The sequence below is a fragment of the Bos grunniens genome, chromosome X (genome assembly GCF_055505025.1).
Source record: "Bos grunniens cultivar Pamir isolate PY7600 chromosome X, Bosgru_T2T1.0, whole genome shotgun sequence".
Taxonomy (NCBI): domain Eukaryota; kingdom Metazoa; phylum Chordata; class Mammalia; order Artiodactyla; family Bovidae; genus Bos; species Bos grunniens.
Genome location: NC_141194.1, coordinates 8,645,496 through 8,659,183, shown reverse-complemented (window position 1 = coordinate 8,659,183; position 13,688 = coordinate 8,645,496). Strand labels below are relative to the sequence as shown.

The following is a 13,688-nucleotide window of genomic DNA, read 5'->3' as shown; positions in this document are numbered from 1 at the left end:
TGAGTGCAGTCATCCTCCGTGACTGGCCTGGAGGATCAGGGTCCAGGCTTGCTCGCCTGGCTGCTGGCTGGAGACCCCTCTTCCTCACCACAGAGCCCTTTGCAAAGGGCTCCTCATGCCATAGTTCCCCCCGCAGAGTGAGGGCCACAAGACAGAGAGCGTCTGAGAGTGAAGCCACAGGGAGCAGTGCTTTTTTGTGAGGCTACACATTTCACTGCTGAGCAGTTCCATTTGCTGACAAAAGTGTCTTCCTACAATTTCCTCCAGAACCCTAGTTCTGGCCAATGAAGGGCTGGCCAGTAGGTCTCTTCACCCTCACCATGTTTAGCCCTCTTAAAAAAAGAAGAAGAAATGGTCTCCCTGTATCTTCCCTGAATGCTAAAGATGCTCCATTCACACAACTGTTCCCCACCAGATGACACGATCTTATGTCCCCCTCCCTGCCCACAACCCCATCAGAGGAGGAAAAAAAAAAAAAAACTTCATGGAAAGAAATAGAAGGTTTTTGACTCATGGAGTTTGCTGTATCCCCCTACCTGTAATCAGGACTTGGTATAAAGATAGCTATAGGCAGACTTGCATTTCTTTATAAATTGATAGAACTTGTTATTGTGTCCAAAATTCATCATTATATATAAAGGCTCATCGATTCATAAACATTTTTATATTATTCTTTAAAAACACATACTGAGATTAAAGTTGAGTATTGTGACCGGTCAGAAAATGGCAATGTTTTCTAGTTCAGATGTCACATGGTTTGAGCCCATAGCTGTTCTCTAGGTAGAGTTATGCACAGACCGGTGGTGGTCAACCAGAGTGGTTTTGTCCCTGAGGGACACTTGGCCATGTCCAGAGGCATTATCATTTGTCACAACAGAGAATGGGTGGGTGTTCTGGCATCTGGTAAACTAAAGCCAAAGATGCTGCTAAATACCCCACCATGCAGAGGACAGCCCCTCAGGACAGAGAGTTATCCAGCCCCACAAGTCATTCATGCCAAGGCTGAGAAAGCATGGCATAAATTATTTGCAGTTTCTAAAAGGCCACTTCCCATTCTGCCACCCAAGTGTGTCTTTTTATGTCATTTTTTCCTTACTCTGTGACTGTGCTCCCCTCACTGCCTATGAATTCCTTTGGTTTGCGTTCTCTAAGAGTCTGTTTTTCTGGTGCAAGTAAATAGCAAGGCAGCTGTGGTTGGGGAAAGTGGGAGAGGTGCTGCCAAAAAGCATTCCTTCAACTTTTCTCTGCAGGAATTTTTTTTGAAGATTTGAAACAAGCTAGAACCTCCCTTGTAGGCTAGGATGGAGTCGCAAACTCCAAGGCTTGCCAGGTGTGCCATGGCTCAGGGGCACAGGCATCTCTGCTGGCCTGGGGTGAGCGTGAGGACTGTGGGACTGGTGCTGCCAGCTCTCGCACCTTCCTCAAGAGGTCGGGAATCCAGACACCTATGTGAACTTCCCAAGATTTCGCCCTAGAGCTTAAGTTTTTGCAGATCTCCGTCTGGCTTAGAGATGATCATACTGAGTAAGTAAGCCAGACAGAAAAAGACATATGATATCACTTATATGTGCAGTCTTTAAAAAAAATGGTACAAATGAACTTATCTACAAAACCGAAATAGATACAAGGACATAGAAAACAAACATGATTACAAAGGGGAAAGGAAGGGAGAGAGAAACTAGGAGTTTGGGATTAACATATACACACTACTAATATATACAATATATATTAGTATATAATAATATATACAAGAAATATATACAATATATATTGTATATAATAATATATACAAGAAACACAAGCTGGAATCAAGATTGCCGGGAGAAATATCAATAACCTCAGATATGCAGATGACACCACCCTTATGGCAGAAACTGAAGAGGAACTAAAAAGCCTCTTGATGAAAGTGAAAGCGGAGAGTGAAAAAGTTGGCTTAAAGCTCCACATTCAGAAAACTAAGATCATGGCATCCGGTCCCACCACTTCATGGGAAATAGATGGGGAAACAGTGGAAACAGTGTCAGACTTTATTTTTCTGGGCTCCAAAATCACTGCAGATGGTGATTGCAGCCATGAAATTAAAAGACACTTACTCCTTGGAAGGAAAGTTATGACCAACCTAGATAGCATATTCAAAAGCAGAGACATTACTTTGCCAACAAAGGTTCGTCTAGTCAAGGCTATGGTTTTTTCTGTGGTCATGTATGGATGTGAAAGTTGGACTGTGAAGAAGGCTGAGTGCCAAAGAATTGATGCTTTTGAACTGTGGTGTTGGAGAAGACTCTTGAGAGTCCCTTGGAGTGCAAGGAGATCCAACCAGTCCATTCTGAAGGAGATCAGCCCTGGGATTTCTTTGGAAGGAATGATGCTAAAGCTGAAACTGCAGTACTTTGGCCACCTCATGCGAAGAGTTGACTCACTGGAAAAGACTCTAATGCTGGGAGGGATTGGGGGCAGGAGGAGAAGGGGACGCCAGAGAATGAGATGGCTGGATGGCATCACTGACTCGATGGACATGAGTCTGAGTGAACTCTGGGAATTGGTGATGGACAGGGAGGCCTGGTGTGCTGCGATTCATGGGGTCGCAAAGAGTCAGACATGACTGAGCGACTGATCCGATCTGAATATATACAATAAATTATGAACAAGATCCTAGTGTATAGGATACGGAGCTATATTCAATATTTTGTAATAACCTATAAGGGAAAAGAATCTGAAAAAGAACACACACATACACACATACATATGTATAACTGAATCACTTTGCTGTACACTTGAAACTAACACAACATTGTAAATCAATTATACTTCAATTAAATCAATCAATCAATCACTGTGCAGGCTAAACACAACTGGAGTAGTGGGGTGGGGAAGTGGGTATGGTCATGTCGAACCCACTGGACTAGTTCTGTGGCAGCATCAGAAGAGGGTTTTGTCCCCAGAGTTGCACTTAGTTCTGTTTGACTTCATTTCATGTCTCAGGCAATTTGCACAGGCAGTTTCTTCTCCTTTCCAATAATGTGATCTTTATGAAACTCTGTGAGTGAAGGAATTTAAAGGGACTTAAATGTTGATGCCCTGTCCCATATCCAGGTGCATCTCTGAATTTGGCCGTCTACATCCATTCTCTGCTATTGCTTCACTAAGGAATGGGCCTTACCATGTTCTTGCCCATCACTCAGACTTCTTGTAGGGCAGAGTCTAAATGACCCTCACAGATGAACAGCCCCTGTTTTACAAATACCTTCACAACCATCTCTCATGATGCAGACGCCTAGTGACCTTAAACAAAGGATTTTCAGCTTCTCATCACAAGTATCTGAGTTCTCCAAGCCACCCCTCTCAAGACAGAGTCAGGCTTTTTAGAAAGAGCTGTATTAGGAGTTTGGATTACAGTTCTACCACCTACCAGTCCTGCGATTTGGGGACAGTTTCCTTTAGTTCTCTGATGTTAATTTTCTCAACTGCAAGATAGATAGATCAAAAGGCTACATGAGTGGATTGTATGCTGATATGTATTAGATAATATCATACATGCAAAAATAATTGATGCCCATCCTGGTGAACATTTAGAACTCAAATATTGTTAGTTTCTCTTTCCTCTGTAACTCTGTATTACTTTGGACATGTTGCTCCCTGTATCTGGTCTTTAATGTCACCTCCCTCAAATAGACACCATATTTTCTTCACTACAGCACAGTGAGAAATCAAGAGGACCAATTTGGTGTGGGCTAATCCTGGGTGTAAGTTTTTAAATGTATCCCTTACCAATTTCTGCCCTGGACAAGTTACTTAACCTCTCCTAACATCATCTATAAAATCACAAAATATAATAGTGTGAGCTTTGTAGAGCTGCTATGAGAATGTAATGAGACCATGGATGCTCAGCTTCTAGTACATACTCCAAAATCACCCAGCTCTTCATTGTCCCTGTATGCCTGTGTCACAAGGAAGTCATGGTTGCTGGATGAGATCATGGGCATTCAGATATTTAGAAAAGTTAGAGGTACGAGAACTTTCTGGTGGTGCAAGACTTTTGTGCTGGGTTTGCATCCCCATTCGATTCATGTAATTTTTATATTGGTGCCATTCCATAAAAATGACAAAGTCTTTTGTTATGTTTATTGAGGAATAACATATATATAGTGATGTAAATAAATATGAATGTCCACACGTACAACTCAATGGGTTTTTAATACATATAGCTCATGGATCATGTTACCAACAACCAGATCAAGCTAAGGAACAATCTAAGCACACCAGGAGGCTCCTTCATACCCCTTTGCAGTCAGTCACCATTCCCCAAAAGTAACCCTTACTCTTCCATCTGTCACCAAAAATGAGTCTTTCCTTGGACAATATTTTTTACCCTTAGTATCTCTAGAATCAGCTTAATATGGAAAATACTCTTTAATAACCTCTACATATGCAGATGACACCACCCTTATGGCAGAAAGTGAAGAGGAACTAAAAAGCCTCTTGATGAAGGTGAAAGAGGAGAGTGAAAAAGTTGGCTTAAAACTCAACATTCAGAAAACGAAGATCATGGCATCTGGTCCCATCACTTCATGGGAAATAGATGGGGAAACAGTGGAAACAGTGTCAGACTTAATTTTTGGGGGCTCCAAAATCACTGCAGATGGTGATTGCAGCCATGAAATTAAAAGACGCTTACTCCTTGGAAGGAAAGTTATGACCAACCTAGATAGCATATTCAAAAGCAGACACATTACTTTGCCAACAAAGGTTCGTCTAGTCAAGGCTATGGTTTTTCCTGTGGTCATGTATGGTTGTGAGAGTTGGACTGTGAAGAAGGCTGAGCGCCAAAGAATTGATGCTTTTGAACTGTGGTGTTAGAGAAGACTCTTGAGAGTCCCTTGGAGTGCAAGGAGATCCAACCAGTCCATTCTGAAGGAGATCAGCCCTGGGATTTCTTTGGAAGGAATGATGCTAAAGCTGAAACTGCAGTACTTTCGCCACCTCATGCGAAGAGTTGACTCACTGGAAAAGACTCTGATGCTGGGAGGGATTGGGGGCAGGAGGAGAAGGGGACGCCAGAGAATGAGATGGCTGGATGGCATCACTGACTCGATGGACATGAGTTTGGGTGAACTCCGGGAGTTGGTATGGACAGGGAGGCCTGGCGTGCTGTGATTCATGGGGTCGAAAAGAGTCGGACATGACTGAGTGACTGAACTGAACTGAACTGAACTCTCTGAATCTGATCTTATCTGATTAAAATTAGGAATTGTATACTTCAGTGGTCCTGGGCTCTTCCTGGAACCAACCCAAAACCTCCATCTGACTTCTGGTCATAGACAGTGCTGACAAGTCCTCATGGCATGCCCTGCCCTGTGCTCCTTACCTGGAGGGAGACAAAAGCCTAGGAGATATGGTTCTACCCTCAGAGAGCTTCTCATCTAGCTAGAGAAATCACCACTACCTGACAGCAAGTGAGACCATGAAAAGCCTCTCCTAGAGGGACAAGCTCATGTTTTGTTGTTCTCAACTCTCCAGAGACCCTGTTTGGTACTGGCCTCTTTCAAGATGGCTGGATTAACCACACTCCATACCAGTGATTCCTTTCCTCTGGTCACTTGGCTGTGGAAGGCTTGCTGTCTTACCACCTGCTATTGTTTCATGTATGTCTGTGGGCCCTCCCATCTAGGATGTGGTCTCCTGCAGGCACATGGAGGGCAATCCTCTAGTGCTTTGTCCAAGATGCCTTTGATCAGGATGTGTGACCCCAGTTTTCTCTCCAGGCCACTGTAGCCCATAAGATAGTGCCCACTCTGGGACCAGTTAGTAAGCATATTGTTGTTGTTTAGTTGCTAAGTCATGTCTGACTCTTTGTGGTGTCAAATATGGTGTCTATTTGAGGGAGGTGACTCTTTGTGACTCCATGGATTGCAGCATACCAGGCTTCTCTGTCCTCCAGTATCTCCCAGAGTTTGCTCAAATTCATGTCCATTGAATCAGTGATACTATCTAACCATCTCATCCTCTGCCACCCCCTTCTCCTTTTGCTTTCAATCTTTCCCAGCATTGGGCTCTTTCCCAATGAGTCAGCTCTTTGCATCAGGTGACCAAAGTATTGAAGTTTCAGCTTTAGCAACAATCCTTCCAATATTCAAAGTTGATTTTCTTTAGGGTTGAATGGTTTGAGCTCCTTGCTGTCCAAGTCACTCTCAAGAGTCTTCTCCAGCACCATAATTCAAAAGCATCAATTCTTTGGTGCTCAGCCTTCTTTATGATCCAGCTCTCACATCTGTACATGACTACTGGAAAAACCATACCTTTGACTATGTGGACCTTTGTTGGCAAGGTGATGTCTTTGCTTCTTAATGCACTGTCTAGGTTTGTCACAGCTTCTTTTAATTTCATGGCTGCACTCACCATCCTCAGTGATTTTGGAACCCAAGAATAAAATATTCACTGCTTCTACTTTTTTCCCTTCTATTTGCCATAAAGTGATGGGACTAGATGTCATGATCTTAGTTTTTTTTTTTTTTTTTTCTAACTTTGGGTTGCAAGCCAGCTTTTTCAGTCTTCTCTTTCACCCAAACCAAGAGGCTCTTTAGTTCCTCTTCACGTTCTGCCATTAGAGTGGTATCATCTGCACATCCGAAGATGTGATATTTCTCCCAGCAATCTTGATTCCAGCTTGTGACTCATCCAGCCTGGCATTTCACATGTTATACTCTGTATATAAGTTAAATAAGCAGGGTGACAATATACAGTCTTGACATACTCCTTTCCCAATTTGGAACCAGTCAGTTGTTCCATATCTGGTTCTAAGCATATGCTGATCACTATTTGCACTGTAAAAACATTGCTGTGCAGCATGGATAGTCAGGAAGCTTGCTGCTAAGTCGCTTCAGTCGTGTCTGACTCTGTGTGACCCCATAGACGGCAGCCCACCAGGCTCCGCCGTCCCTGGGACTCTCCAGGCAAGAACACTGGAGTGGGTTGTCATTTCCTTCTCCAATGCATGAAAGTGAAAAGTGAAAGTGAAGTCGCTCAGTCATGTCCGACTCTTCGCGACCCCATGGACTGCAGCCTACCAGGCTCCTCTGTCCATGGGATTTTTCAGGCAAGAGTACATTGCCTTCTCTGCAGGAAGCTTAAATTACTTTACAAGATAGAATTGCCCTTATCACACTTTCTGGCATCTGAGGAATGATGGGTTGAACATAAACTGTTCTGTATGGTTGTAAGTACATGGTACAGCAGTCTCTTGAGCAGATTCTCTATGCTCTGTGGGAACAAAAGACATTCTTCAAAAACTAAAGAGTCAATCAGAAAACTACTGACGGATCGCAAGGAAGGAGTGAGCAGTTTTATTGCGCAGCTCTGTTTGTTTTTCCTGAGGATTTTAAATGAGAAAATGGCTAAAGCCATGCCTCCTCACATGTTATTGCACATCATCCATCATTTTGTCTAGTTGCCTATTAATAACGTTCACCTCTGTCTAATTAGGGGCATTTTTAAAGAATGTGCCTGCAGTGCAGGAGACCCGGGTTCAATTCCTGGGTTGGGAAGAGCCCCTGGAGAAGGGATTGGCTACCCACTCCAGTATTCTTGCCTGGAGAATTCCATGAACAGAGGAGCCTGGTGGGGTTCGCCAAGACTTGAACACAACTAAGTCACACACTTTCACTACCTGCCTCAACAGAGTGATTTTTAGCAAGTATTAATGACTAAAATATGTAATTGAAGCAAGAAAGAATACCTTCAGTATGAGGCCCTCTCTGGAGGCTCCTCGGGTACTAGCAATAGTCTACATCTGAATTTGGCTGCTGGTTATGTGAGAGTTGAATTCTTCATTATTACTTACACTGTATATTTATATTTATACACATCTACACATGTCCTACATCCTCTAATTAAAAAAAAGTTTTAAAAAGTTGTTCTATCTTAAAAGAAAATGTCTCCTATCCTACATGTATTCTGGTTTTTTGACAACTTGCTTGAAATTTAGGATATGTCCACTGGTTATGAAAAATAAATCCCTTAGGATTTAATATATGGTTTAATTTTTCTTCTGGCTCAACTATTAAAACGAAGAGATGATAGAATTTTTAAAGGAATCTGCTCGTAATATAGTCAAGTTTATTTGGTGATATGAACTACTGATGAACAAAATATTGTTGTTGTTCAGTCGCTAAGTCATGTCTGACCCTTTGTGACCCCATGGACTACAGCACACCAGACTCCTCTGTCCTTCACTATCTCCCAGAGTTTGCTCAAATTCATCTCCATTGTGTTGGTGATGCTATCCAACCATCTCATCCTCTGCTGTCCTTTCTCTTTTTGCCTTCAATCTTTCCCAGCATCAGGATCTTTTCCAATGAGTTGGCTCTTTGCTTCAGGTGGCCACAGCATTGCAAAGTAAAAGACCTGTCAGTTCTATTTGAAGAACAGATTAGAATCGTGTGCAATTAGTATGTTTAATGCCTATATGATATAACATGTCTATATGATAATGTCTGTGATGTCTATATGATGTAACACATAGAGATTAATGTTTATATGATGTAACAGATCATGGTAGGCCCAGTGGTGAGATCATCTTTTAGATACTGAAGATAAGAACATACACATGATGAAAGAGATTGATGGCTCTTTGCCACATCACAACTGATTTACATCATTTTCACCTACATATTTTATAACTGCAAAAGTGAAGACTGTCATGAACTATGTCCATTTTATGGGTATATCCTTTGCTTTCTGAAGGGAAAGAGGGCTTGCATGTGCCTGTTGATTATATTGTGATGTCTTCTGACTCCAAAAATTCAGAGAGGGGGTGTGGGGAACATCTGCAGCCCCATGAGGATCCCAGGAATGTTCATTTCTGTTGACGAATGCCTAGTCTGTCTTGTCCTGATAACAGTCTTGCCTTTAAGTTGTATTGGACTCAATCTCTTGCTTTACTACACTATTAAGGATATCTTGTGAAAAATAACAATTCTTAATCCCCTTTAAAACCCAAGGTTCCTTGCAGCATGGGCTGCATTTCTACTGATGGGTAGCAGTGCAGAGTCCTGATTTGCACTTCCTACACATGAAGTGGACAGCTGCATTATTCCAAAACACATTCTCACTATGATGACTGCCAATATTTTATAATGACATACTAGGAGTTCATTTGCAGCTGCCTACTGATATAGAAGGTATCTATATTCTTTAGTGAGTTCACCAGTGAAGTACATATGTTGCAAGTGCATATATATAAGATGCTAAAAGGATAAATGCCTTCCTTATTCTAGTAAAAATTAGAAACAACCCAAATGTCCGTCAGTGGGGGTGATGGGGGATGGTTAATTAAGTTATGGTATAGCCATACTATGGAATACTATGAAACCCGACCCCCCTACCTTGAAAGAGAACAGATCTGAATTTATAGAATGTGTCAGGCTCCCCATTAAGCACTTTATATGCAACATTTTATTTAGTCTTCACAACAACTCCATGAAATTCCCATTTTATAGTTGAGGACCCTGAGACTTATCCAAAGTCACAAGATTAGTAAATGGTGTAACAATGATTAGATTTGAGTTCTATGGACCCCAAATTCACTTCCTTATTCAGTTACACTCTATTAGCTCATGGATGTCAAAGCTGTGTGTACTGTTGACTCCCCTCTCATGGAGATTTAATTTGAGATGACATTAGTTTGCATAAATATGAAGAAACTCATGTAATAGTAAAAGCAAACATATCTAAGTGTCAAAACTAAATGGCTTCTGAAGGAAACAAGTTTTCTGTACTTTCCATGGTTGAAATCGAATTAAAGAGCACACACCAAGATTCTGGCTATAAGTTCAATCCAAGTTAAGAATTTTCACGTATTTTCAAGGCCAATATTCTGTTTAAAATGCCAAATTAAAAAAAATAATAAAATGCCAAATTATGAGTAAAGTGAGAGGTCACACTTCTGCTGAAATGTATTTATTGAAAATGTAAACTGTCATTTATCTGCTTGTTTTTACAACTTTTCATTTTTTTAATATTTACAGATGGACAAAAGAGAAAGAAATCTTTGAGAAAGAAACTGGATTCACTCGGGAAGGAGAAAAACAAAGACAGAGGTAAAAGACAGAATGAACTAAAGCAAATGTGTCTTCCATGGAGCATACTGGTTGAATTTGCTGGGGTTTCTGAATTGCATTGATTTACGTGGTTCAACTCTATTATGTAAACTGGATGTCTACAGTGGAATGCCATTAAAGGCAGTTTGGGTCTATTCTTTTGTGTTTGAGTGGCCCTGTACTGAACTGATGAGTTCAATTGGTTTGAGCAAAGTATGATTCATGCCAAGTTCATGGTTCCAATTATGAAGCTGGCCAATCAGCAGTGTATAAGGAAAACCTGGGTTGAGTAGCCATGGATAGCATCTCTAACGCTAACCAGCTGTCTGGCAAATCTAGATAGTTAGGCAGGGCTAGTTGAATGACAAAGAGTTTGGATTCGCCTACCATTTCTACTGGAAAGAAATAGTCTCATCCTCATGGTTAGTGAAGATGGGCTGTTGTCAGCATTGTAATGTTAGATCACAGCATGCTCATTTTTTTTTTTTGCCCTGTGGGTTTTGGGAATGGTTGACTCTCTTCATACTGTCCCCTTCTGTGGATATTTAGGAAACCAATAGTTTAGCCACTCTGTCAGAGGTATTTGGCGGAGAATGCAATGGCACCCCACTCCAGTACTCTTGCCTGAAAAATCCCATGGACGGAGGAGCCTGGTAGGCTGCAGTCCACGGGGTCGCTAAGAGTCAGACACGACTGAGCGACTTCACTTTCACTTTCCACTTTCATGCATTGGAGAAGGAAATGGCAACCCACTCCAGTGTTCTTGCCTGGAGAACCCCAGGGATGGCAGAGCCTGGTCAACTGCCGTCTATGGGGTCGCACACAGTCGGACATGACTGAAGCAACTTAGCAACAGCAGCAGCAGAGGTATTTGTGTTCCTTTTTAACTAATATTCATTGAGCCCACATAATGGGCACCTGGGCCCCATTAGCCCAGCATATCTTTTTGTGGCTTGTTTCTATGTCTTCATATGAAATGACTGCTGAGTGATGTGGTCATATGAATGTATTTCCATTTTATGTGTCATAGTGAATGAGTGTTGAGTAAGGGAGGCCATATGTCTTGCCTTGGCGTTCTTTTATATAATGATCAAATTTCTGCTTGAAAGTAATGAAAGGCAATGAAATCAAAGGTATAAAAATAAATGCATTGTGATAAGTATTAGACAAGACCTAGATACACCACTGATCCCAGACTCTACACCCATATCTTGAATTGTGCCTAAAGGGTCATGACATCTGGTTCTTGGACTAAAAAGAGATAAAGAATCCTAATAGAAAAAAATGGTATTGATGAACCTATTTGCAGGGAAGGAATGGAAATGCAAATATAGAGAACAGACTTACGGACACAGTGAGGGAAGGAAAGAGTGGGACGAATGGAGAAAGTAGCATAGACATATATACACTACCATGTATGACACTGATAGCTGGCGAGAAGTTGCAGGCACTCTGTGATCTAGAGAGGTGGGGCAGTGGGTGGGGAGGGAAACTCAAGAGGGAGGTGATATATATGATATATATGTATGATATGTGTATGATGACGGTTGATTTGCATTGTCACATGGCAGAACCCATCATAATATTGTAAAGCAACTTTCCTCCAATTAAAAAATAAATTTTAAAAATAAAATTTAAAAAGAATTCTAGAGAATAGAAAACTAGTGTTTTACTGCCCTTAGAGCATGATATCTCAATCTTGGGACTCTTGATATTTTCTACGAAACAGTTCTTTGCTGTGGGGGCTGTCCTGCACATTGTCTGAGATGTTTAATATAAGCGTCCCTGGTCTCTACCACTCGATGCCAGTACCACTGCCCCCAACCAGAATATCTCCAGACATTTCAAATGTTTACCTCCAGCTGGAGGAAAGGACATGAACATATCAAGGATCCCTGCCCCTGACTACATTGTATTGGTAGAATAATTTGTGAAGCCTTTAAATATCCCAGTTCCCCTGAAAATCTGACCCCATTGGTCTCTATAGGTACTGGGCATGAGTCATTTTATAACTACCAATGTGCACCTTCTAAGATGAGAACTCTGGTCCATACTAACCAGTTTACTCATCAGGGCACAGTCTACTGTAGCAGAATCTAATGCTAGCATAATGAATGCAAACAATATTTGCTCTTCTTCAGCTACCCATCATTGTCTGAAAAATTGTATTCTGTTCAATTAATTCATAAATTCATGGCCTTATATTTTAAATAAATATTAGTAGCCAGGGTAGCTTTTTTAAACTAGAGTTTTTACTCATCCTATTCCTGCCATGAGCCATCTTTATCTCGTTAGATTAGAGTGATCCTCGGTGTTATAGATTTATTAAAGGGATCATCCAGACTGATATTAGTAATGTGTTATCTTTAAAGTTGTTTATTCTAGGATGATGATATTGGTACTGGGATCTGAACACTCAAAGTGTAGACTTGAGGTGATTCTTCAGAAGTGCCCATTCATGTTAAATGAAACAGAATGAGCATTTCTTTTTTTTGCAGATGTTTTAATTCCCTCAGCAGAGGGAGATGTATGTGTGCTTCTCCAAAAGGTTGGGCAGAAAGGGCCAGGGGAAGTAATCAACCAGTATGCACTGGGCTAGTATACATTTTTCAGACCAAATTGTATTTAGATATTATATAGGCTCACTGAAAATTTGGCAGTGTTCTATGAGGTTGCACGGTGTGCTGGCTGGGAAAAGGAAGGCGGATTCTGGTGATTCCAAGGAAAGGATACATCACGCATCCAACTAAGGAAAGAAATATCAAGATATATGGCATAAGAGGTGGTTGTGTTTGTTTGTTTGTAGCTTTGATAGTTAAAAAGATGATATCCTAGGCTTAAGTCAAGCTTAATGACATGGCTTTTTTCCTGACTAGAAAGTCCTCTGTATGGCCACACGTCCATCACATGGATGTCCTGGGAACCAGGGTGTGATGGAGCAGTGCGCAGGGCTCTCACAGTTGTGGCCAGTTCACATTGTTTTCTTCCATTCCAATATTACCATTTGGGTTCATAACAGCTGCACATGTGAAAAATGACAATCATTTGAATTCAAGAGTAAAAGAAGGAAAACAGGAAACTCTAAATGACCTTTTGGGTTAAGTCATCTAAAAATAGATAGGAGCAGCTTTTTAGAATCAAATTGCTCTCCCAATAGAGTGACTCATTAAATGTTTGATTTGTTGCTATATTAATTGATTCAATCAGACTGAATCATGTCCCGTGTTTTACTAAATTGCCTTAACATAATATGCAGCAGATCCTGTGACACTTCTGTGTCCCTCCTGCCACTTTAAGCAGTGCCCATATGACTTATAATTTCCATCTGGAAGCCAGGATTGATGCTGGTTCAGAAAACATATATTTTCATACAGAATACTTCTAAGTCCTTCATTTCTCTTAGTTAAATTACTTGGCATCCCAAAAGTATTTTTTCAACTTTCAGAACTTCAGAAAATTTCTTTCTTCTGTCAAAAAGAATCACTTTGGGAAAAAAAAAAAAAAGGTTTAAAAATAGCTGCTTTGTTCCAGTTAATATTCTTTCTAATCAGAGCACAAGGGGAATAGGTTTTACCATAGCCTAGGTCTGGGAGC

The 13,688-nt window shown here is 41.1% G+C and overlaps 1 protein-coding gene across 11 annotated transcripts in view; it reads left to right on the top strand.

The window, feature by feature from the left end:
* The window catches only part of ARHGAP6 (Rho GTPase activating protein 6), a 541,445-nt gene that overhangs the window by 472,452 nt on the left and 55,305 nt on the right, over window positions 1-13,688 (top strand). For all 11 annotated transcript variants that reach the window (XM_086386891.1, XM_086386892.1, XM_086386895.1 and 8 more), the window contains exon 3: window positions 10,023-10,094. In XM_086386891.1, coding sequence (XP_086243017.1) covers window positions 10,023-10,094 — 72 coding nt within the window. The remainder of the gene's footprint in view (window positions 1-10,022; window positions 10,095-13,688) is intronic.